This window comes from Rattus rattus, chromosome 3 (assembly GCF_011064425.1).
Source record: "Rattus rattus isolate New Zealand chromosome 3, Rrattus_CSIRO_v1, whole genome shotgun sequence".
NCBI lineage: Eukaryota > Metazoa > Chordata > Mammalia > Rodentia > Muridae > Rattus > Rattus rattus.
The window spans coordinates 157,981,548-158,003,130 of NC_046156.1; the positions used below are offsets into that span (position 1 = coordinate 157,981,548).

Consider the following 21,583-nt stretch of genomic DNA (forward strand, 5'->3'; position numbering starts at 1 on the left):
CTCTGTTCACACAGAGGAGCACGTATAGTCTCATAACTGCCCCGTGAGGTAGGTATCATTTTACAGAAGAAGCAGGCACAGAGGATTGATCAACTCGCCCAAGATCACAGAGTGTGACGACTGACCTTGGCTTCCAGTCCTTGTTAACGAGAAACTGCACACAGCTGAACACGCTGCCTCTCCCATCTCAGGAAAGGCCCTTGTGGGTTTGAGAACTGTTTTGAAATGTTTGAGTAAAATCACACGGTTTTACCTAGGATGTCTTTAGACCAAGCAGAAGGTGACCCGGAAGTGCCTGCTTCTCACCCAGGAGACCAACACGCAAAGGCAGCGAATGAACAGTTGGCTATAAACCGTTTCAGACAGCATCTAGGGATAACCCTGAGTATCCCAATTCATCACTTTATCGTATTCCTGGATTCTTTGCTTTATGTGAGAGAGTTTGTTCTTGAGGTACTCACAACGCTCCTTTTTTTCCAGAAACGAAGGGTCCTGGGAAAGAAACAGCCGTCATTCAGTAAGGCTTTCCTCAGTGGTTAACACAAACACATCCTCAAAGAAAACAGCTGACACAGCAGGACTGCTCAGAGATACGGCCTGCATGATTAGAAAGGCCCTGCCTTCTCCTTTCAACACAAAATACCCTGTGTTTTAGGTTCACAGCAAAACCAAGGGTAATGCACAGAGTAAGGGCACCTTTAGGAGTCAAAAGTCGTAAAAGGTAAGCGTAAGAAATAAGAATAAATGTCTCTCCCAAGTTTTTCCCAACTCCACCCTTCATGGAATCTCAGGACCATCAGGGACTCAATGGAGAGACATTTACTAATTTAGCTTAAAAGAAACTGGAAGTCTATTGGTTATCACCAGTGTACCAGGGCAAGGACACGTTGACCGAGAAAATCACTTTACTCACATTCTTTTTCTTCCTAAACTCTTCATGAATTCTTGAAATTCTCTCGTGTTCCTAAAAATAATATATTTTTATTAGTTAAAACATGTATTGGGGTTGGGGATTTAGCTCAGTGGTAGTGCTTGCCTAGCAAGCGCAAGGCCCTGGGTTCGGTCCTCAGCTTCCGGGGGGGGGGGGGAGGGGTGTGGGGGGGGGGGGAACCATGTATTTACTCAAATTACACTCAAAGCTCAAAGCGCACGGGGAATCGGAAGAGGAAATTATTTCACCGAGTGTGGCAGCATCCGCCACAATTGTGGCACGGAGGGGAGGGGAGTTGAGGGGAGGGGAGGGGGGGAGTCCCCGCTATGAATTCACAATCGGTCTGGGCTACAGAGGGAGACCCTGCCTCAAAATCAAAGCTCCCTATTTTTTTTTGCCCAAAGCTAGACAGAAAATACTTGCACAAAAATATAATTCACTGGACAAACATCTGCACATAAACTACCTACTAGGCACTGGAGTGGGACAAGCAGCCTTGTGACCCTGGGTTAGTCCTTTGTCCTAACATTCTTTTTCCCTGAAAATAATACCCACAAGCACCTCAAGTGGTTGTCAGGAGGGTCACTGATTTGCAATGATTCTGATAGAGAGCACAGTGTGTAAAGCACTGGCTGTGACCACCCTCTCCACCCTTCTTAGAAAGCTCCTCCTGGTGAATTGGGTGTGAAAGGCTGGGGGTGCTCACTACCCAGCTATTCCTGAGAACAGCTAATACAAGGTTCCTTCTAGTTTTATTATAAATTTTATCATAAACGGAAGATGTGTGGCGAGGTCAACTCTCCAGTAAGACAGAGGACTGTGGAAATGTCTCCATCTCTCCACGGATGCCTTGTCTTGCCTCACACAACTTGTTACTTGTTTTGTTTTTTTTTAAGATTTATTTATTATATATGTGAGTACACTGTCCCTGTCTTCAGACACACCAGAAGAGGGCATCAGATCTCATTACAGACGGTTGTGAGCCACCATGTGGTTGCTGGGATTTGAACTCAGGACCTCTGGAAGAACAGTCAGTGCTCTTAACCACTGAGCCATCTCTCCAGCCCCACACAACTTGTTTTAAGACAAGACCTCACGCTGTCCCCTTGGATTAGAACTCCTGGGCTTGGCAACTTCTCTTGCTTAGTTCCCAAGCGGCTGGGAATGCAGGCTGGTGTCGCCACACATGGCTCTTCTCGTACATCTCCCCACCTCTAAACTTGGTTCCCCTTTCTGACCTGTGGATCTTAAGTGTTTCCATACACTGATAACTGACATGCACTTCAGTGTTGGCTGGACCTCTCCGGCTTCCTGGAACGGGAGTTTCTTAGTTAACACTACGCCATTGCTTCAGTGTTGGGGAAATGTCATTACTGTAGACATATTTATCTCAGGTGTCTCGTAATCGAGAGTGATTTAAATGTATAGTATATATACACAATAAAAACAAAGACCCCCCCCCCCCCCATTAATGGAGGTTCTCAGAAGAAAAATCTGCTTGTGTTTGTGTGTGTATTCAAATACATAAATTCTTTTAAACATTTCTAAAAATTTTGCATGAGGGAACGGCTGGGTAGCTCCGTTGTTTTTGGTTTTGATACAGGTTCTTACCAGGTAGTCCTCACTGGCCTGGAACTCGATAGGTAGATCAAGTTGGCCAGGAACTCAGAGCTCTGCCTGCCTCTGCCTCCTGGGTGCTGAGATTAAAGGTCTGTGCCATCCAGGCCTCGTCAGCCTGAATCCTTTTCTTCCTTTTTTTTTTTTTTTTAGGTTTTTCGAGACAGAGTTTCTCTGTGTAGCCCTGGTTTTCCTGGAATTTGCTCTGTAGACCAGGCTGGCCTTGAACTCAAGAGATCCACCTGCCACTACATCCCCACTAATCCCAGCTGGGATTAAAGGTGTGCACCTCCAGTACCAAGTTTACCCCACCTCATCTTTTTTTTTTTTTTTTTTGGAGCTGAGGACCGAACCCAGGGCCTTGGCCTTGCAAGTGCTCTACCACTGAGCTAAATCCCCAACCCCCCCCTCATCTTTAAAAGGATGTTTCAGAGAAAACTTCCCTTTGTCTCCATAATTACTGTGTTCACCGCAGCTTCTCTTCGCTTTAACCCTGGCGGTCACTCAGATGTGGCCATCGAGGGGCTTACCTCTGCTCTAGGTCTTCCCCACAGAACTCTTCTCGCTTTGGGACTGAGATGGGTATGACTGCACTGTCCCATAACCCCTCCTGGGATTACTCTACTCTGAGTGGGCCATTTGTCTCCTTCAATACACTGGAAGTATATATCTTTGGCAAATCATAGTCTACTTAAATGAGGAAATAAAATATTTAACAACTGAAGGTTGGGCTGAGGATGACAGAGTTCTGTCTACCATACTCGAGATCTGAGTTTTATCCCCAGCCAAAAAGACAGTAGCGATGTTTAAAGACATTATGTTATATAAGCTTTCCTTTTTTCTTCTTTTCCTTTTGTAGCTCTGGGATGGAGCCTAAGGCCTTCTGCATACACTGTGCTACTAACAGGAATGGAGATGCTGCTTAGCTACCTCAGAGATCCCAAACACATTCCTAGAGAGCAGAGACAGGCGTCGGGGAATCCCCAGACCACAGGCATCTCCTCTTCTCGGTAGGTGTGGACACTGACCTGGCGGTTTTCAGAATGATGTGGCAGCCTGCTCATCACCGTGTCCAGCTCGTCAAACTTCCTCAGGGTGGCCTGCACTTCTGCAGACAGCTCCTTGTACTCTGAAAACTGGTCTTGGAACACAGCCTTATAGCGTTCCCGATCGTCATCCGTCTGAATCACAGGGTATTTTCTGAGGGAAAAATCATAAACCAGAGTGACGACCTTACACTGTGGAAGGTCTGTGGTGGCGTGCTCACATGCTCAGACCCTGGGTTTGAGCCACAGAGTAGGAAAACACTGTTAACTTTTATTAAAACAGGCTGAACGGGTGAAACTGGTCAGCTTACTGCTCTCTGACCAGACCTGAGTACCATTCTTATTTTCTAACATGTTACCCTAAATAACAAACTCGAAGATGAAACCCAGATGAGATGGACTCACGCCACATAGTCAGGCATTACGATGGGCTTAGGAATGTGGCCAGGAGGGATGTGTCCACTCAGAAGTTCAGGAGTCATTTTCGTTGTTGTTCTTAACTCTTTGAAGTTGACTTCTTGGTCCTTCTGTCGGTCACTGGTGGCCACCTCACACTGCTGGGGAAGAAAAGGACTGACGTGAACAAGAGAGCAGGGAGAGAGTCCACCCCAGAGAGTAGGAGCAAATGAAGAGGGAGCAGGAGGGGGAAGAAAAACAAGGACCACTCAGCCAGAAGCAGCCAGAAGGGAGAGGGGGCAAGCCACACTGATACACTGATGCGTTATCTGAAGGGGAGAAAGCAAAGAATCCATGCTAAAAGGCGCTTTCTGCAAAGTGTCATGGTACACACCTGTCTCAGCACACAAGAGACTGGCACGGGGATCAGTTGGGAGCTAGCCTGGGGTACATAGCAAGATCCTGTTTCTTAAAATTTCAAATCAACCGTGCTCCAGAAAGAAAGCGGTTCTGATGTCAGGCTTTAGGGAGGACCTTGCATGGGAGGACCAACCAGTCGGAGGACAGGGAGGACTCAGGGTGTGATTGTTCTCAAGCTGAGGCCTTGGGGCTCAGGAAAGCCTACAGGCATGAGACGGTGGACGACAGCCATACCTTTCAATAAAAATATTACATATTCAGGAAAGAGAAAAGAAAATGGCTGGGACAGGCTTCGAACAAAGCCAGCAGAAGGGACATAGGAAACTTCTACAATAGGCAGTCAAAGGCAGGTCAGCATTCAGTTGCACTGCACCCGGAACACTAGCCAAGGTTTGCAGATGCCAGAAGAAGAAGGGTTCAGAGAAGATGTGTAACTTTAAAGGTTACACATCAAGCAACCAGAAAAACCACAATTAAACTCTGAGTATTAAACTTAAGTATTTAATTTTTGTGATGCTGGAAACCGAACCTGGAGGCTTTTTAGCATCCAGACAAGTGTTCTAGCACTACACCGCAACACAAGTTCACTGATACTTTAAAGATTTATTTATTATATATAAGTACACTGTAGCTGTCTTCAGACACACCAGAAGAGGGCATCAGATTTCATTACAGATGGCTGTGAGCTACCATGTGGTTGCTGGGACTTGAACTCAGGACTTCTGGAAGAGCAGTCAGTGCTCTTAACCACTAAGCCATCTCTCCAGCCCTTACTGATACTTTAAATCGTTGTTCCGCAACCTGTGGGTCTTGAGCTGTGTGTGTGTGTGTGTGTGTGTTGAATGACCCTTTCACAGGGGTCATCTAAGACCACCCAAAACTACAGATATTTACATTACAATTCATAACAGTAGCAAAATTAGTTATGAAGTAGCAATGAAAATAACTATGGTGGGGGGGCGCGTCACACAACATGAGGACCTGTATTAAAGGGTCAAAACATTAGGAAGGTTAAAAACACTGCTTTAAATGAATACTATGAGGAAACCTGTTTACTTAAATGTATATTGTTCACATGCTAGACTGCCCTGACGTTCCAAGAGCATGCTAGAAACAAGCCTGTGAATGGGGCCGGTAGTGCCAACCACACCCAGAGGAAACATGGCTGTTCTCCAATGCGGAAGCCCCTTTCTCCTCTACTAAGTCCCTTAGACCTACAAAAGAAAGTGCAGAAATGCAACAAAGGGTTTTGAACCTTGCCCTCTGTTGCTATAGCAGCTTTTAAAGCGTCTTTGTTTTCCCACTGGTCTTGAGGTTTGGTTTAACATTAGCTCACTGTCAAGGCCACCAGCTATTACCTCACCAGAGAGCACAGGCCTGGTTAGTGGGGGTGGATAACTGGCCCAGCGAAAGGGATCTGGAAAGGGGAAGCTCCCGGCCCACACGCTAGATGGGAGGAGATACATCTCAGCCAGGTACCCAAAGCAAGAAAACCCAAGAGGAGGCAGAATAAGAAAACAGAGACAAGGGTGTCTTGCTGAAGAGGCTGGAATGTGAATGGCCCCACAGCTCATGTGTTTGAGTACATGGTTCCCAGTTGGTGGCACTGCTTGGGAAGGATGAGGAGGTGTGTCACTGGGGTGGGCTTTGAGGCTTCAAGTGCTCATGTCATTCCCAGAGTTACTCTTTCTCTCTGCCTCCTGCTTCCTGCTACACCTTTGTTCCACTATCATGGACTATAGCTCTCTGAAACCGCAAGCCCCAAATTCAATTTTTTCTTTACAAGTTGTCATGGTCATGGTGTTTTGGTCTTTTTTTTAAAGATGTATTTATTTTATGTATATGAGTACACTGTCACTGTCTTCAGACACACCAGAGGAGGGCATCTGATCCCATTACAGATGGTTGCTGGGAATTGAACTCAGGACTTCTAGAAGAACAGTCAGCATCTAGACCATCTAGAAGAACATCCTTAGCCTGCTGTTCCTGAGATCTCAACCCTGAACACAACTCTGGGCACTAAACACTAGAGGAACTTTGGTTTGGAGTGGTGGTTTGTTCGGTTTTCTTGTTTTTCAAGATATGGTTTCTCTATGTAGCCCTGGCTATCCTGAAACTCAGAGCTCCCAGGTGCTGGGACTGGAGGTAAATGCCACCACCACCTGGCTTCGAGGAAGTATTCTGACTTGACCAGATGGATTTCGATGTCATGGTGCCTCTCGTTAGCACTGAACTGTCTGACACTCGAGACTTCTGTGTACCAGCTCAGGAAGGCTGTTCTGGAGCTCCCCAGCAGCCCTCAGGCAAACAGTACCATGTTCTGGTCAAAGGTGTGAATGTGGCCTAGGCAGACACACTGGATGGTAGAGTCCATAATTAATTACATTTCTAGGCTAAAAAAAAGAAAATCAGGTAAATACTATTCGTTTTATCTGTATGCTTGTTTTAGAGACAGGGTTTCACTCTGTCTGGTCAGAAACTCACTATGAAGCCTGGACTGACCCCAAACTCACGACAGTCTTCTTGCTTCAGCCTCCTGACTATGGAATTACAGGTTTGAGCCACTGTGCCTGGCTCAAGCACCCGTCACTTCCCATTGCTCAGAGCTACTTGTTTAGTTTTACATGCTAATGTGAGAAGAAAGCTTTAAGACAGCATGGGGTTGGGCTCCAGCTCTGAGGCGAGCCACATTTTCCTGGTGACAAGCACATATGAAGGAGACAGAGAGGCTGCAGCTGTAACTCCAGCTTCAGGGGATCTTACCTGAAACTTGTCCTGTGGACATCCTGTGAATTAGAAGCGCAGAGTGCCGACCTTCATGTGCCCAGTGCGTGTCTTTGCAAGTTCTGAGTTCCCTAAGTGCACACACAGGCCTGACCCAAAACCACCCAGGATCCTCAATAACCAATAGGGTTCTGACTCCCGCCCGCCGACTGTCAGACGCGCAGATGCTTGAGAGCTCGAGCAGGGGCCCGCTAAATGTAAATGCCATTACATTTTTAAAAAATTCCATCTATTTATTTAGGGTGGAGGGGCACATGCTCCATAACTTGCAGGAGTCAGCTCTCTTCCCGTTGTAGTTCCTCCAGAAAACTCAAGTCCTCAGGAAAGTAGCAAATGGCGGTCTAGGCCCTAACAAGGCCCATCACAATAAGCCAGCCAGCGAGGTGCTTGCATAACAGCGTTTAAAACCCCAGGCTTCGCATAAACATTGCACTGCTTATGAAAATATAACCTCAGGAATTAATCTGCCAAATTAAAAAAACCCTCCAGGTGGGCCTTTATTAGAATTTATTACTATGCACTGATCTGACTTTACATCTATATGCCATTTTGTTAAAAACATTATCTTGGGGCTGGAGAGATGTCTCAGTGAGTAAAAGCACATCTTGTTCTAGCTAAGTACCTAGGTCTAGTTTCTGGCACCCGTATCAGGGAGCCACCAACCACCGGCCACTCCATTTCTCCAAGATCTGACACCCCCTTAAGGCTACAGAGGGAACTCTTACACACGTGGCATGCATCTACTTACACACACACACACACACACACACACACACACACAAGTAAAAATAAATCTTGAGGCAAGAGAGATGGCCCAGAAGATAAGAGTAATGGCTGCTCTTTCAGAGAACTCAGGCTCCATTCCCAGCACCCATGTGGCAGCTCATAACTGTAACTCCAGCTTCAGGGGATCTGACACCCTTGTCTGATCCCCATGAGCACGCATGCATGTGGCACACAGATATGCAGGCAAAACAATCATCACATAAAATAAATACATCTTTCTTTAAAAAAAATGTTTAGTCAGGTGTGATGGTGTACACCTTTAATCCCAGCACTCAGGAGGCAGAGACAAGTGGATCTCTGAGAGTTCAAGGCCAGCTAGGCTATATATGGGAAACCCTTTCTCAAAAAAAAAAAAAAAAAAAAAAAAAAAAAAAAAAAAAAAAAAAGAAAGGAAAGAAAGAAAAAAACCATATTCTCAAAAAAAAAAAAATCAAATCATAAGATATAAACATAAGGAAATGCAAGTTCAGACAGAGAAGATAAGTAATTTCAACAGGACCAAAGGCAAGAAGGCAACTGCACTGGTGTCCTGATTCAGAGTAGTAAAATTCTAAAGTTCACATCTCTCCCATGGCACTCCGCCATTATCCCTGTTAGGATCCAGGGAGAAAAATCACACCACAAAAGCCAGAGTTCTAGCACTTTCTATCAGGTTTCTCACTGGCTAAGTATCAAGTAATGGGAGTCTCTTTTAGATTATAGCTAAGTTTTTTTCTACAGTGATCCATCTCCACAGAGAGAGGTCTTTTTTTTTTTTTAAGATTTATTTATTTTGAGTAGACTGTTGCTGTTCTCAGACACACCAGAAGAGGGCATCAGATCCCATTACAGACGGTTGCTGGGAATTGAACTCAGGACCTCTGGGAGAGCAGTCAGTGCTCTTAACCACTGGGCCATCTCTCCAGCCCGAGAGAGGTCTTTAAAAGGTGGTTTTTGGCTTCAGCTTCTGTATTTTAGAGGTCAGGAAAGTCATATGTAGATCAAATGATTTCCAAAGTAAGAATGGGCATTTCAGCTGGGCATGGAGGCATACACCTTAGTCCTAGCACTTGGGAGGCAGAGGCGAGTGGAGTTCCAGGACACCTAGGGGTAACCCTGTTATAAACCTTCCCCCACCCCAACTCCAAACAAAACAAAAAGAAAAAGAATGAGCATTCTATATTCTATCATTATTCCGAACTATTCCAGGACCTGGAAATACACCCTGGACATGCTGTCCAGCCCCTAGGCAGTCTGAAAGGGGTGCCCTAGGACTCTCCAGGGCGGATCTTAACAGCCCTGCCCCACCTGTTTATCCTATCAAGCAGGAACGCTGACTGCTGGCTGATCTTTGAGGGCTGCTTCCTGGCTTTTTAGGTTAACTCTACCTCTGCATGAATATTATTGGGAGGTCTCACTGCCTCAGGGGGAATAACCAGGAACCCATACATTCTACCCCGGGCAAGCTTAATTGCTGCTACTACAGCACTGCCCAGTAAGATGGCCCTGCCCAGCCCAACACTGGGAAATAAGCAGTAGCAAACTTAAGCTGACTGACAATGGGTGAATGGATGGATTTCAGTGATGGGGACTGAGCCCGGGGCTTCACACACAGTAGGCAGGCAAGCAGTCTAACCCTGACCCATATTTCGAGTACTTGAGGATATTTTGAACATACTTCAACCTAACATATGTTAGGATTCTGCATAATTCTGATACTAGATTTTTATATTATCTGTTAGTGAGTGTTAGCATTTATAAAACTGATTCCACATGTGAAATGGTGTGTGCATGTATGTCTGTGTGTGTGTGTGTGTGTGTGTGTGTGCGTGCATGTGCAAGTTTCAGCCCTAACTTCTTTTGATGGTGACTGTGATATGCAAGCAAAAGAAGCCCTTCCCTCCCCAGCTTCCTTACGGCCATGGTGTTTTATCTCAGCAATAGAAACTCCTTTAAGACAATGAATGACCATGAACTTCAGATTCTCTGGCATTTGCCTTCTACACGCTGGGATTGCAGCCACATGGGGACTGGGGCCACCATCCCCAGTTTGTGTAGGAGGGAATCCAGGGTTCCGTGCATGCTAGGCAAGCACTGTGCTAACTGGTCTACACTCCAGCCCCAGTAAGAATGACTTCCATGAAGAAAACTGGCCAGGCATAAGTTAGTAAGCCCAGAGTTCTGTACCACGGGAAGCAGGAGCAGGAGTAACACGCATTAAAGCCAACCTGGGCTACACAGCAAGAACTTAAATAGACAAGCGTATGAAGAAGACCAACTATATTCACTTACAAAAAAAAATTCATGTAAGAATACGAAAAGGGGTTCTAGGGAAGGCAGCCTAATGTGGTCCTTTTGGTATCAGAAAAAAGCAGAAAGTCAGAGCTGGAGAGATGGCTCAGTGGTTAAGAGCATTGATTGTTCCTTCAGAGGACCCAGGTTCAAGTTCCAGCACCCACATGGCAGCCCACGGCAGCTCTAGAACTCCTGTTCCAGGGGACCTGACTCCCTCACACAGACATCCTTGCAGGCTAAATGCCAATGAACACAAAATACCAGCATAGAAAATAGCTGAAAGCCCTCATCCGAGCCCCGCACTTTCACACGTGGATTGCCAACAAATATAAGTGTTTAGCCAATCTGCAGAGACAGCATAACTGAGCAGCATAGCAGCATAATGGTGCTCTTACCATTCTCCTTTTTGACGACAACGATGGGTCATTTATCTGGAATGACAACAACAGAAGAGTTAAAATGATTTCGAGGTGCCAAAGAGACGGCTCAGCAGGCTACAACAGCCACATCATCAGGAAGTACTACGCCCTCTTTTGGCCACCGTTGGCACTGCACGCACTACATACACAGACAACACACATACGCACAAAGTAAAAACTAGAAGTTACTTTGCAATGGTTTCCATCCATTTGCACTCCTAGCCTGATCCCAGTTCCCAGAAGTTGATCCTCTCTTTGATGTTTGTTCTCCACACTCATTTGCCCACACTTCTCTGGGCCAGTGGAGGCTCAGAGGATGACAGGTAACTGACTCTGTGTTAGCCAAGGGCATGGAGAGGATTTGGAGATATGGGATGGGGAGTACTATTAGGTAAGATACTTGAATTACTTAGATTTTATTTATTGGTTTTTTTTTTTTTTTTTTTTTTTTTTTTTTTTTTTCGAGCTGGGGACCGAACCCAGGGCTGCGCTTCCTAGGCAAGCGCTCTACCACTGAGCTAAATCCCCAACCCTTATTGTTATTTTTAAAAAAAAAACTTTTTAAAAGAGATTTATTTACCTATTTTCTGTATGTGGGAACACTGTAGCTGTCATCATGCACACCAGAGGAGGGCATTAGATCTCATTACAGATGGTTGTGAGCCACCATGTGGTTGCTGGGATTTGAACTCAGGACCTCTGGAAGAGCAGTCAGTGCTCTTAACCACTGAGCCATCTCTCCAGCCTTTATTGTTACTTTTATCTTGGGTGTTTAATTTTGCTTTTGATTGCTTTATGAGAAATGATCTTGCTATGTACCCCAGGCTAGCTTAGAATTCACTGCATGGATCAGGCTAGCCTTAATCTTGTGGCTGTCCTCTTGCTTCTGCCCTGAGTGCTGGGATTACAGGTATGACCTACCATGCCCAGCACCCTGGATAATTAAAATAAATTCCCTTTATAAAATTAATAGGAAAATAAGTCTGTTATGTCACCTTCAATAACTCAAATTTAATTCAAATTTAATCAAATATTGTAAAAAAAAAACCCTTATAAAAAGTTTTTAAGTGAATACACTGTAATTCTGGCTCTTCGAGAGGCTGAAGCAGGAGGATTGTGGTGAGTTGTAAGCCAACGTGGGCTACATAGTGAGAGCTCCTCCCTAACAAAACAAAGTAAGTTGTCAGCTTTGGTTTGGTTTAGTTTGGTTTGGTTTGGTTTGGTTTGGTTTTCCAGACAAGTTTTCTCTGTAGAACTCCATTTACACACCAGGCTGGCCTCAAACTCAGATCTACCTGCCTCTGTCTCCTGAGTGCTGGGACAAAAGGCGTGCCTTTGCACCATCTGGTATAAAATAAGCTTTTGTTTAAGAAAAACTATGCTAATCATCACAATCATGTTCTTGTAGTAGACCACTGACATTTAAATAACTGAAAATTATTATTAGCTTCCTGTCCGGCTGCCATCGGAGAGCAGCAGCCATGGCCCTGCGCTACCCCATGGCTGTGGGCCTCAACAAAGGCCACAAAGAGATGAAAAACATCAGCAAGCTGAGACACAGCCGGCCACAAACACATCAAGTTCGTGCGGGACATGATCTGGGAGGTGTGCAGTTTTGCGCACTATGAGAAGCGCCATGGAGCTGCTCAAAGTGTCCAAGGACAAGCGAGCACTCAAGTTTATCAAGAAGAGGGTGGGCACGCACATCCGCGCCAAGAGAAAGAGGGAGGAGCTGAGCAACGTGCTGTGCAGCCATGCGGAAGGCGGCGGCCAAGAAGGATTAATGACCCCTCCCCCCAATAAAAGATGGCTCTTTTAAAATTATTATTAAACTAGCATGCTACATTACGAAGAAGGGTAAAAGTCTTCCGATTTTGGACCCCACACATTAGAATTTAAAATTCTTAGCCAGGACGGTGGCGCACACCTGTAGCACCGGCACAGGGTCTGGTGAAGAATTCAAGGCCAGGTGGATACACAGTACCAGGCCAGCCAGGGTTACACAGTGAAATCTTGTCTCGAAAACCAAAACCAAAGAAAACGACTCAAGATTCTTCAATTCATACATTATTTATGAAAATTTTAGAAGTAACTTGAGTATATGTAGAGTTCTGGAGAGACAAATATATTTTGTGACAATGGAGTACGATTCACATTAGAACATGAGGAGTTTCTCGATTAATGCATTAAATGCTAAAAAAACCATATGCTGGGCCAAGTATGGTGGAGCACAACCACCATCCCGGCGGAGACGAGGCGGGGGCGGGGGCGGGGGCGGAGGCGGGGGCAGAGGGGGGAGGCAGAGGAGCAGGAGAGAGGCAGAGGCAGAGGCAGAGGGAGGGGGGGAGGAGGAGGGGGAGAGGGGGAGAGGGTGAGGGAGAGAGAGGGAGAGAGCAGAGAGAGAGAGAGAGAGAGAGAGGAGAGAGAGAGAGAGAGAGAGAGAGAGAGAGAGAGAGAGAGAGAGACAGAGACAGAGGCAGAGAGGCAGAGACAGAGAGAGAGAGGGAGAGGCAGAGAGGACAGAGAGGCAGAGGACAGGGAGAGGGGCAGAGGGGCAGAGGGGCAGGCAGAGGCAGAGTGGAGAGGAGGGGAGAGGTAGAGAGAGGGGAGGGAGGGAGGGGAGGGAGGGGAGGGGGAGAGAGAGAGAGAGAGAGAGAGAGAGAGAGAGAGAGAGAGAGGGGCAGAGAGAGAGGCAGAGGAGAGGCAGAGGAGAGAGAGGACAGGAGGCAGAGGCAGAGAGAGGGAGGAGGAGAGAGAGGAGAGACAGGCAGGGAGAGAGAAAAGGAGAGAGAGAGAGAGAGATGGGGAGAGATGGAGAGAGACAGAGACAGAGAGAGAGGCAGAGAGAGAGGCAGAGAGAGAGACAGAGGGAGAGAGCAGAGAGGCAGAGGCAGAGAGAGAGAGGCAGAGGCAGAGACAGAGACAGAGGAGAGGGCAGAGGGGCAGAGGGGCAGAGGCAGAGGAGGGAGTGGAGAGGAGGGAGAGGCAGGAGAGAGGAGAGAGAGAGAGAGAGAGAGAGAGAGAGAGAGAGAGGAGAGAGAGAGGCAGGAGAGAGGGGAGAGGGAGAGGCAGGAGGCAGGGGGAGAGAGACAGGAGAGACAGACAGGAGAGAGAGAGAGACAGAGGCAGAGGCAGAGGCAGAGACAGAGAGACAGAGAGACAGAGAGGCAGAGGCAGATGCAGAGGCAGAGAGGCATAGACAGAGAGACTGAGTCAGAGGTAAAGAGAGACGCAGAGGCAGAGGCAGAGAGAGAGAGACAGAGAGAGAGAGAGAGAGAGAGGCAGAGAGAGACAGAGACAGAGAGGCAGAGACAGAGGGAGAGAGAGAGAGAGAGAGAGAGAGAGACAGAGAGAGAGAGAGAGAGAGAGAGAGAGAGAGAGAGAGAGACAGAGAGAGAGAGAGAGAGACAGAGGGAGAGAGAGAGGCAGAGGCAGAGACAGAGAGACAGAGAGAGAGAGAGAGAGACAGAGGCAGAGGCAGAGGCAGAGAGAGAGAGAGAGATAGGCGGGCAGCTCTCAGTGAGGTCCTGGTCTACATAGTGAGCTCCAGGCCAGCTGGGGCTACACAGTACAAACAAATAAACATCACATTCATGAAAAAGTTTAAAATGCGCTCTTAAAGGGACTGTTTTTAATCTTCATGTATACGTATGCAATTATATAGCATCTAGGAAGACTTAAGGAATGTAGGAATGGGAATTTTTACAATACAGTCAGTCAAGAACAAACTTAAGGCAAACAGTATCTTCAGTGGAATAGGAGGTGAGCCTGCTGCAAGGTCGTGAGATGACTTATTTTAGGGCATATTGAAAGTAGTACAACCTTCCTAGTATTTGCTACTTCAAACTCACATCATTTTAAGTGGGATTTTTTTCCTATGTGACTGGTATTTAGATAAGGTAATACATTAGGTCCTACTATCATTTTTTCCTCTGTATTATTCTCATTGCTTGTTAATTATTTTCATTGTTGTTTTCAGTTAGTAAAATCCGAGAAACAGACGCTGTGTTTTCTTACTTTGAAATTCACACCTCTCCATTCAAGCGAGACAAGCCTCGTGTTCACCATGACTCAGTCATTTGATGTTTGTTTGCAATGCACACACAGTCACCATATTCCTTTCTGGTTCTCCTTTTTTGAGGCAGGGATCCCAAGCTGGCCTCAAATTATGTGGCCCAGGCTGGACTTGAACTCACGACCTTCCTGCTTCAACATCCCCAGGGCCGCTGATGTTGGTTCACGGCCTCCACCACATTATACATGTGGAGGTCAGAGGGCAACCTGGCGTGTTAGTCCTCAGGTGCCTTCCACTTTTTGTTTGAGATAGGGGGGCTTCAGGGCATCCCCCATCCTCCTGTCTCCGCCACCCACCTCCCAGCACTGGGAGTACAGGTCATGCCAACGTATTTTTACTTCTTAAAGAGACCTGATAGCTCAGGCTCTCATGCCTCACTGAGCCACCCAGCTCCATTGTCTTACTTAAGTGTTATTTCCAGGGGAAAAAAAGTAAATTGTAGTTATTTAAATGCATACGCCCCTCCTATACGTGAAATATTTCAGTTAATCTATGTTATTATATGTATTGTATAAATTATTGTGTGTATATTATACATCCGTAAGATATATTAATGTCATTTGTGTTATTAGCATTTATCCAAACTCAGTGGCCACGTCCTTTTCTGCATCAGTCAGGCACTACAATGCACTTAGTTAACAGGCTACTGGGACGTGGTGTCTCTCTGCAGTAACCGGACCAGCAGAGTGGCTTATCCCAGTCAAAGCTACTGAGAAAGGCCTTCTGAAATCCAGCTCATTTAAATACATATACAGATAGAGATACAGAATGATTCTGACAAGCCTTTGAGGATGATGTGGGGTTTTTTGTTGTTTTTTTAAAAAAGATTTATTTATTTATTTATTATAATTACTGTAGCTGTCTACAGAAGAGGGCATCAGATCCCATTACAGATGGTTGTGAGCCACCATGTGGTTGCTGGGAACTGAACTCAGGACCTCTGGAAGAGTAGTCAGTGCTCTTAACCACTGTACTATCTCTCCAGCCAGGATGATGTGTTTTTAACAGTTACAGAAAAAGACAGCAAAGCCAAACAAAGGTATTGAGAAGCCCTGCCCCACCCCACTCTCCCCCATCCTCCTCCCTCACTCCCACCTCCCCCCCCCCCACCCCCTAGCCCCCACCCGGTCCTACCTCCTGCTGCTCCATGAATTCCCTATGTTTCCGGGCTGCTTCGTGCCTCCAAAGCTTCAGGCAGACGAGGGCGCTGACAAGATAAACTATCATGTTGACAAACAGGAAGATCATTGCGGCTATCTGACCTCCTTCTACCCGGCAGAACACCGCGTTCATTGGCGTATTAAATAACGGGTAGTAGCAGAGTCCACCTCGGTTGGTATCATTCACATAGACTATGGCTGCAGCCATGTACAAAACAAACAAGGCAACGTTAACTCCAAACTCGGTCAGGGGCCACCAGCTAGAATCCAAAAGGATGGTGCGGTAATACATGGACATGCCGAGCACCAGGATAATAATCGTCGCGATCCAAGCCAATCCAGCCACCACGAGTACAAAAGGGGTCTTGGGGCCAGTGTAGTAATAACCCCCGTATGTATTGCCCAGGCTGCCAAGCCCTCCCATGCCATAGGGCTGTGTATAGCCAAACAGGTTGTACCACTCGTTGTCCTTGTGGATGTAAGCTGTGACACACGCGAAGACGCCAGCTCCCAGAAGCAGCTCCACCACGCCCAGAATTCTCAGCAGGCCTGCCCACGACTTCATGTAGGAGTAGCGCAGATTGTATTCCTCTACCTTCTCACTGTACGTCCGCGCCGTCTGTGTGCGCCGGTCTAAGGAAGCATAGGGGTCGTGGGGAAACATGGCGTCCGCCTCTGGCTGGGAATCGAAGGTGCCTTGGGACCCTCCGGAAGGATCTCTGTAAGAGTTGGGTGGGTGGTGGTTTGGTCTTGCTGGAGAGGCTGGAGGGGAACACTCCACACCGTCGGAGATGTATCTGATATCTGACACTGGCTTATCCCATTCTGGGTCCTTTTTCTTCCCTCTGAAGAAGTTCTTCCAGGAGTCGGGAACAAAGCGTCTCACCGGCTTGAGATCTGGGGCCACCGCTGGTTCCTCTGTGTCACCTGAGTAGACGCTGGGGCCGAATGGTGGCTGTAATGGGAGAGGGGGAGGAGGCAGAGGATCTGCGCTCACAGCCAGCTCACTGCTGTGAAGAGACTGGAGGGTTCTTACGATATCATCTGGACAAGGCGAGTCCCTCGGCACCTCACTATAGTCCCTGTCCCGAATCCTGGACCTTCCATCACTCGACGACATTTGTGACTTTCACACCTGTGGTCAAAATTAAAGGAATCACTTATACTTAGTTACTTTACCCTTCATAAATAAAACCCGGTTATTTTATTCACTTAGTTACAAAATGTATTCAGGTGGCAAACATGATTATATCCAACTTTTATTGTATATAAAATAATAAATATATATTTATCATACTTATAATACATATAAAATGATATATATTTATATACATATAAAATGATATTTAAATGTACGTAACAATTAGATTATCCAGAAATATTCTTAAGTATTCTATGAATTTAAAAAAAAAAGATTTATTTATTTTATATATATGAGTACACTGTCACTGTCTTCAGACGCAGCAGCAGAGTGCATCAGATCCCATTATAGATGGTTGTGAGCCATCATGTGGGTGCTGGGAATTGAACTCAGGACCTCTGGAAGAGCAGTCAGTGCTCTTAGCTGATGAGTCATTTCTGCAGCCCCCATTATATGACATTTTAAATATGGTTTTAAATATTAGTTTTGGATTTTATATAATAAAGCATTTACGTTTCATTCATGTATGACTCCAATAGACAAAATATAAAAACAAAACAAACACTCGAGCCATGCAGAATGTCAATGATTTCCAAGTACGGTCTTTTCTCTAGACATCTAAATGGAAATGTCTCAGGGTCTGAGCATACCAAAATGTGATGGCTCAGCAAATTCTCGTCATTTTCACTAACCCACTTGTGGCTTTGGAATGGCTAAGGGCCCATTAAAGTGGTCTTAACACACAGCAGGCAGGAGGCCTTTCCCGTCCTAGTCAAAACGTTAGCTAAGGGGTCAGAACTCTGGCTCAGAGGTGAAGAGCACCGCTGCTGTGCTAGAGGAAGTGGGTTTGACTCTCAGTGCCTGCATCAAGCTCACGGGTGCCTATAATCCTAGTCCCAGGGGAGCTGACGGCCTCTCCTGACCTCTGGGGGCTGCATCTATGTGGGGCACTGACATATGCAAGTGAAACACTCATACACACAAAATAAAATAAAATAAAATAAAATAAAATAAAAAGTGCAGAGGGCTTGCTTCTTCCTAAAACATTAACAGCTGGCGCTAGACTTGGAAACCGAGCTCTCAGAGGTAAAAACCTCACAGGCTGTGGCTCCCCAGAACCAGTGAAAAACAGCAGCAGCACTAACTATGGGCATCGCCGTTCCCAGAGCAGTTATCCAAAGGCAATTTGCTGTTGCCATGGACAACTGAAGCATCTAGGGATGAGAACAATTAGAAGTTAATATACCTGGAAAACTGTCACGAATATGCTTTGACTGAGTCTTCTGCCTTCCTGGATGAAAGCAAAATCCTAATATGTGTGCAACTAGAAAAGCCACGCGGGGACACACTACTAGGTTAGAGGCACACTGTCTCTCCACTTGTTTATGCCTTTTTATTGGATATTCAAGTAGACATATATGGCACTGTGCTTGACATTAGGACAGATTTAAATGGGCGTTCTTACCTTTAAGGTGTTGAACAATTTGGAAATCCTAAGGCATGATTTTACTTGTAAAATGGACACCCATTAGTCAACAAAGATTGCCTGAGACCCTCCCAGGACTCGGACACGCTGAGGCTGTGTTTAAGTTCCCTGCCTTTACGGAATTTAGATTCTACCCTGGGTGGCAGATGATGGAGGAGCCATGCATAATGCCCCAAGTGTCAAAGTCTTAAAGCAGAGAGAGGAGGCCCTGCAGGCAGCAGGCTCCGGCTCTAGCAGGCCAGAGAAGTGCTCGTGGAGAAAGCAACAAATACAGAAATGAAGATGAAGGCGGAAACCAAGTTTGCTCCAGGCAAATGACACAGCTAGAGTGCCTAACATGCTAAGGGAATCAGAGAGGTCATCGAGGAAGCAATGGAATGAGACGCACAGTAGATCCAATGCCAAATGAGTCACCTACGATCTCAAATCCACAACGGATGGGTTGTAAGAAGCCACCAGAGGATTGGAGTTGAACAACCAGATCTGACTTGTTTTAATAGCATCTGTGATCTGTGATCTCTTTGGATGTGGTATCCAGAGATCAACTCAGAAAGGAGAAGGCTGACGTGAGGAGACTGTTGATATGTGACCCAAAGGATCATGGGGAGAGCCATGGAGACTTTGAGACCTCACGTTCTAGATGCAGGACATGTAAAATACGCCATCACAGAAGAATTTAAACACAATCAAAAGTGGGAAGGGAGCCTCTGTGTCTCACAAATCAGTTTTAACAACTACTCCTCTAGGACCAATCCTACTCAGATTTCACTTCTCCATACCTGTCCTACTCCTCCTCCACCAGATTACCTAGAGGCAGGGCCAGAGGGTCGAGAGAGATGGCTCAGTAGTTAAAGACAATGGTTGCTCTTCCAGAGGACCTGGGTTCAACTCCCAGTCCCCACATGGATGCTCACAACTGTCTGTAAGTCCAGGTCCAAATGATCTAACAAGCTCTTCAGCCTCCGTGAGCACTGCATACGTGTGGTGCAGACATACATGCAGGCAAAGCACCCACATAAAACAAAAGATAAATTTTTTTTTCAGAAAAAAAAAAAAAAAAGAGCAAATGCTGGCTATCTATCTGATCACTTTATGGTAAATGCGTTTAGTAGATTGCACAAGAGTTTCAGCAGCCCCTTAGGAATCCAGGTGGAGATACAGTCTGTCCAGAGAGCAGGTACTGCCACCAAACCAGACACAACCCCCCAACAGATCAGTGGTTCTCATCCTTCAATATGGTTCCTCATGTCGTGGTGACCCCCAACCATAAAAGTACTTTTGTTGTTACTTCATAACTGTAATTTTGCTATCCTTATAAATTATAATGTAAATATCTGTGTTTTCCCACGGTTTTAGGTGACCCCCGATGAAACGGTCATTGATCCCTTAGGGGTCGTGTCCCACAGGTTGAACCATTGCAATAGAGGGAACACAGAGGAAGGAGTCCAGGAAGAAACTTCAGGGTCCTCTAATAAGACACCCAAGAAGGATGTATGATGCAAACCAGAAGCTCTCTAAATGACAACTGTCTTAGGGTTTTTAGTGTGATAAAACACCATGAACATATAACTCGGAGAGAAATGGTTTACTTTCACTTACAACACTCAAGTCACCACACTGCATTACTGAGAGAAGTCAGGGCAGGAACCTGGAGGCAGGAGCTAATATAGAGGTTGTGGAGGAGCGCTGCTTACTGTTTTCGCCCCTAGGCTCGCTCAGCTGTTCTCTTACGTATCCAGACCAGCAACCCAGCGGCAGCACCATTCATACTGAGCTGGGCCCTCCCACTTAAAATACCAATCAAGTAAATGCACCACAGGCTTGCCCACAGGTCAATAATCTAGTGGCGGCATTTTCTCAACTGAGTTTTGGTCTTCGAAGGGAACTGTAACTTGTGTCAAGTTGACCTACAACCAGCCAGCACAACGGCAATTATTTTTGCCCTCTTGTCTTTGTTGTTTAAAATTGTTAAAAAACAATCTCTTTGTTGTTTAAAAAAGACAACATTTACATTTAACATATGCCTAAGAATGTAGAAGCAAAAGCACAACAAAGAAACTGAATAAGGTTTGAGGTCTCTAGGGTATGGTTTACACAGCATCCTGCTTATTAATTTAACTCCATGATTCACTGTAACGGATTCAACTCATCTTCACCTGTGGAAAACCGCTCGCTTGAGTTACATCACCTTATCATTTAAATAAAGCACAAAGACTAGAAGAGCAGACTGTGTTACCCAGCAAGCAATCTTCAACGGTATTTGACCACATCTTAAAAATATAGATACCCCTGGCGTCTTACAGGTTGCCCCCGAGACCCCCAGGCTCCATCTAGCTCGATCGCAGGTCTTTTGTTTGGTTGGAGCCAGGGAGTTAGGAATGCCACAGCTGTGGCCAGAAAAATGGTTCCCTGAGCGTCGCAGGAATCAAGCCTGGTTACCTTTATGCACGCAAATCGCCTCTAAAGTTTGGCCGCCTCCACAAAGTGTTCTGCCTCAGAAACTTGGGGATGTGGGGTGGGGGAGCAGCGGAGCCGCAGCCGCGAGCGGACCGACAACCATCATCCCCGCCAGGCTCCCACATCTAGCCTCCCAGCAGCGCGACCATACCCACCCGGGGCGCGTCCCGCCTTCGCCTTCTTCTCTGGAAAATCCACTCCGGCTTCCGCCCTAAGGTGGCTGTTGTCCCGGGCAGGCCAGCCGGGAAAGTGGCGAGGGCGGCGCCACTAGGCGCCCGGAAGGACGGCGGCCGTCCAGCCGGCCGCACCTGTCACTGCAGCGAAACCCGCCCACGCCGCCCCCGGAGCCTGGCGCGCCCGCGTGCTCCCGCTTCAGCCTGGCCGCGGGTGGGAGGCGGCTCCGGGGATGTGTGCACAGGACGAAAGGCCCTCCCCGCGGGCTCGGCGTCCGGTCGCCGCATCGAGGCCCCACTCACCTGCGCGGCCGCCGGAAGAGCACGCGTTCCCGCGGGCACCGAAACTGGGATCGAGCTCCTGGGGCGTGACCAGGTCCCAGCGCCCCGCCCGCCCGCCCGGCGGGCTGCGGAGCTC

The 21,583-nt window shown here is 46.7% G+C and overlaps 1 protein-coding gene across 3 annotated transcripts; it reads right to left on the bottom strand.

Annotated features, from left to right (window-relative positions):
• Positions 1 to 257: 257 nt before the first annotated feature.
• On the bottom strand, positions 258 to 21,542 carry Marveld2 (MARVEL domain containing 2). 3 transcript variants are annotated; one of them, XM_032898731.1, is made up of 7 exons: positions 21,469 to 21,542; positions 15,883 to 17,043; positions 10,650 to 10,685; positions 4,000 to 4,151; positions 3,577 to 3,748; positions 914 to 964; positions 258 to 492 (listed from the first exon to the last, which is right to left on the bottom strand). In XM_032898731.1, the coding sequence occupies exons 2-7, from the start codon at positions 17,026 to 17,028 to the stop codon at positions 370 to 372; spliced, it is 1,680 nt and encodes a 559-aa protein (XP_032754622.1). In that variant the 5' UTR covers positions 17,029 to 17,043; positions 21,469 to 21,542; the 3' UTR covers positions 258 to 369. The 3 variants fall into 3 exon arrangements, with proteins under 3 accessions (XP_032754622.1, XP_032754621.1, XP_032754623.1); XM_032898730.1 differs by lacking the exon at positions 21,469 to 21,542 and adding an exon at positions 21,148 to 21,439; XM_032898732.1 differs by lacking the exon at positions 21,469 to 21,542 and adding an exon at positions 20,975 to 21,138.
• Positions 21,543 to 21,583: the final 41 nt, after the last annotated feature.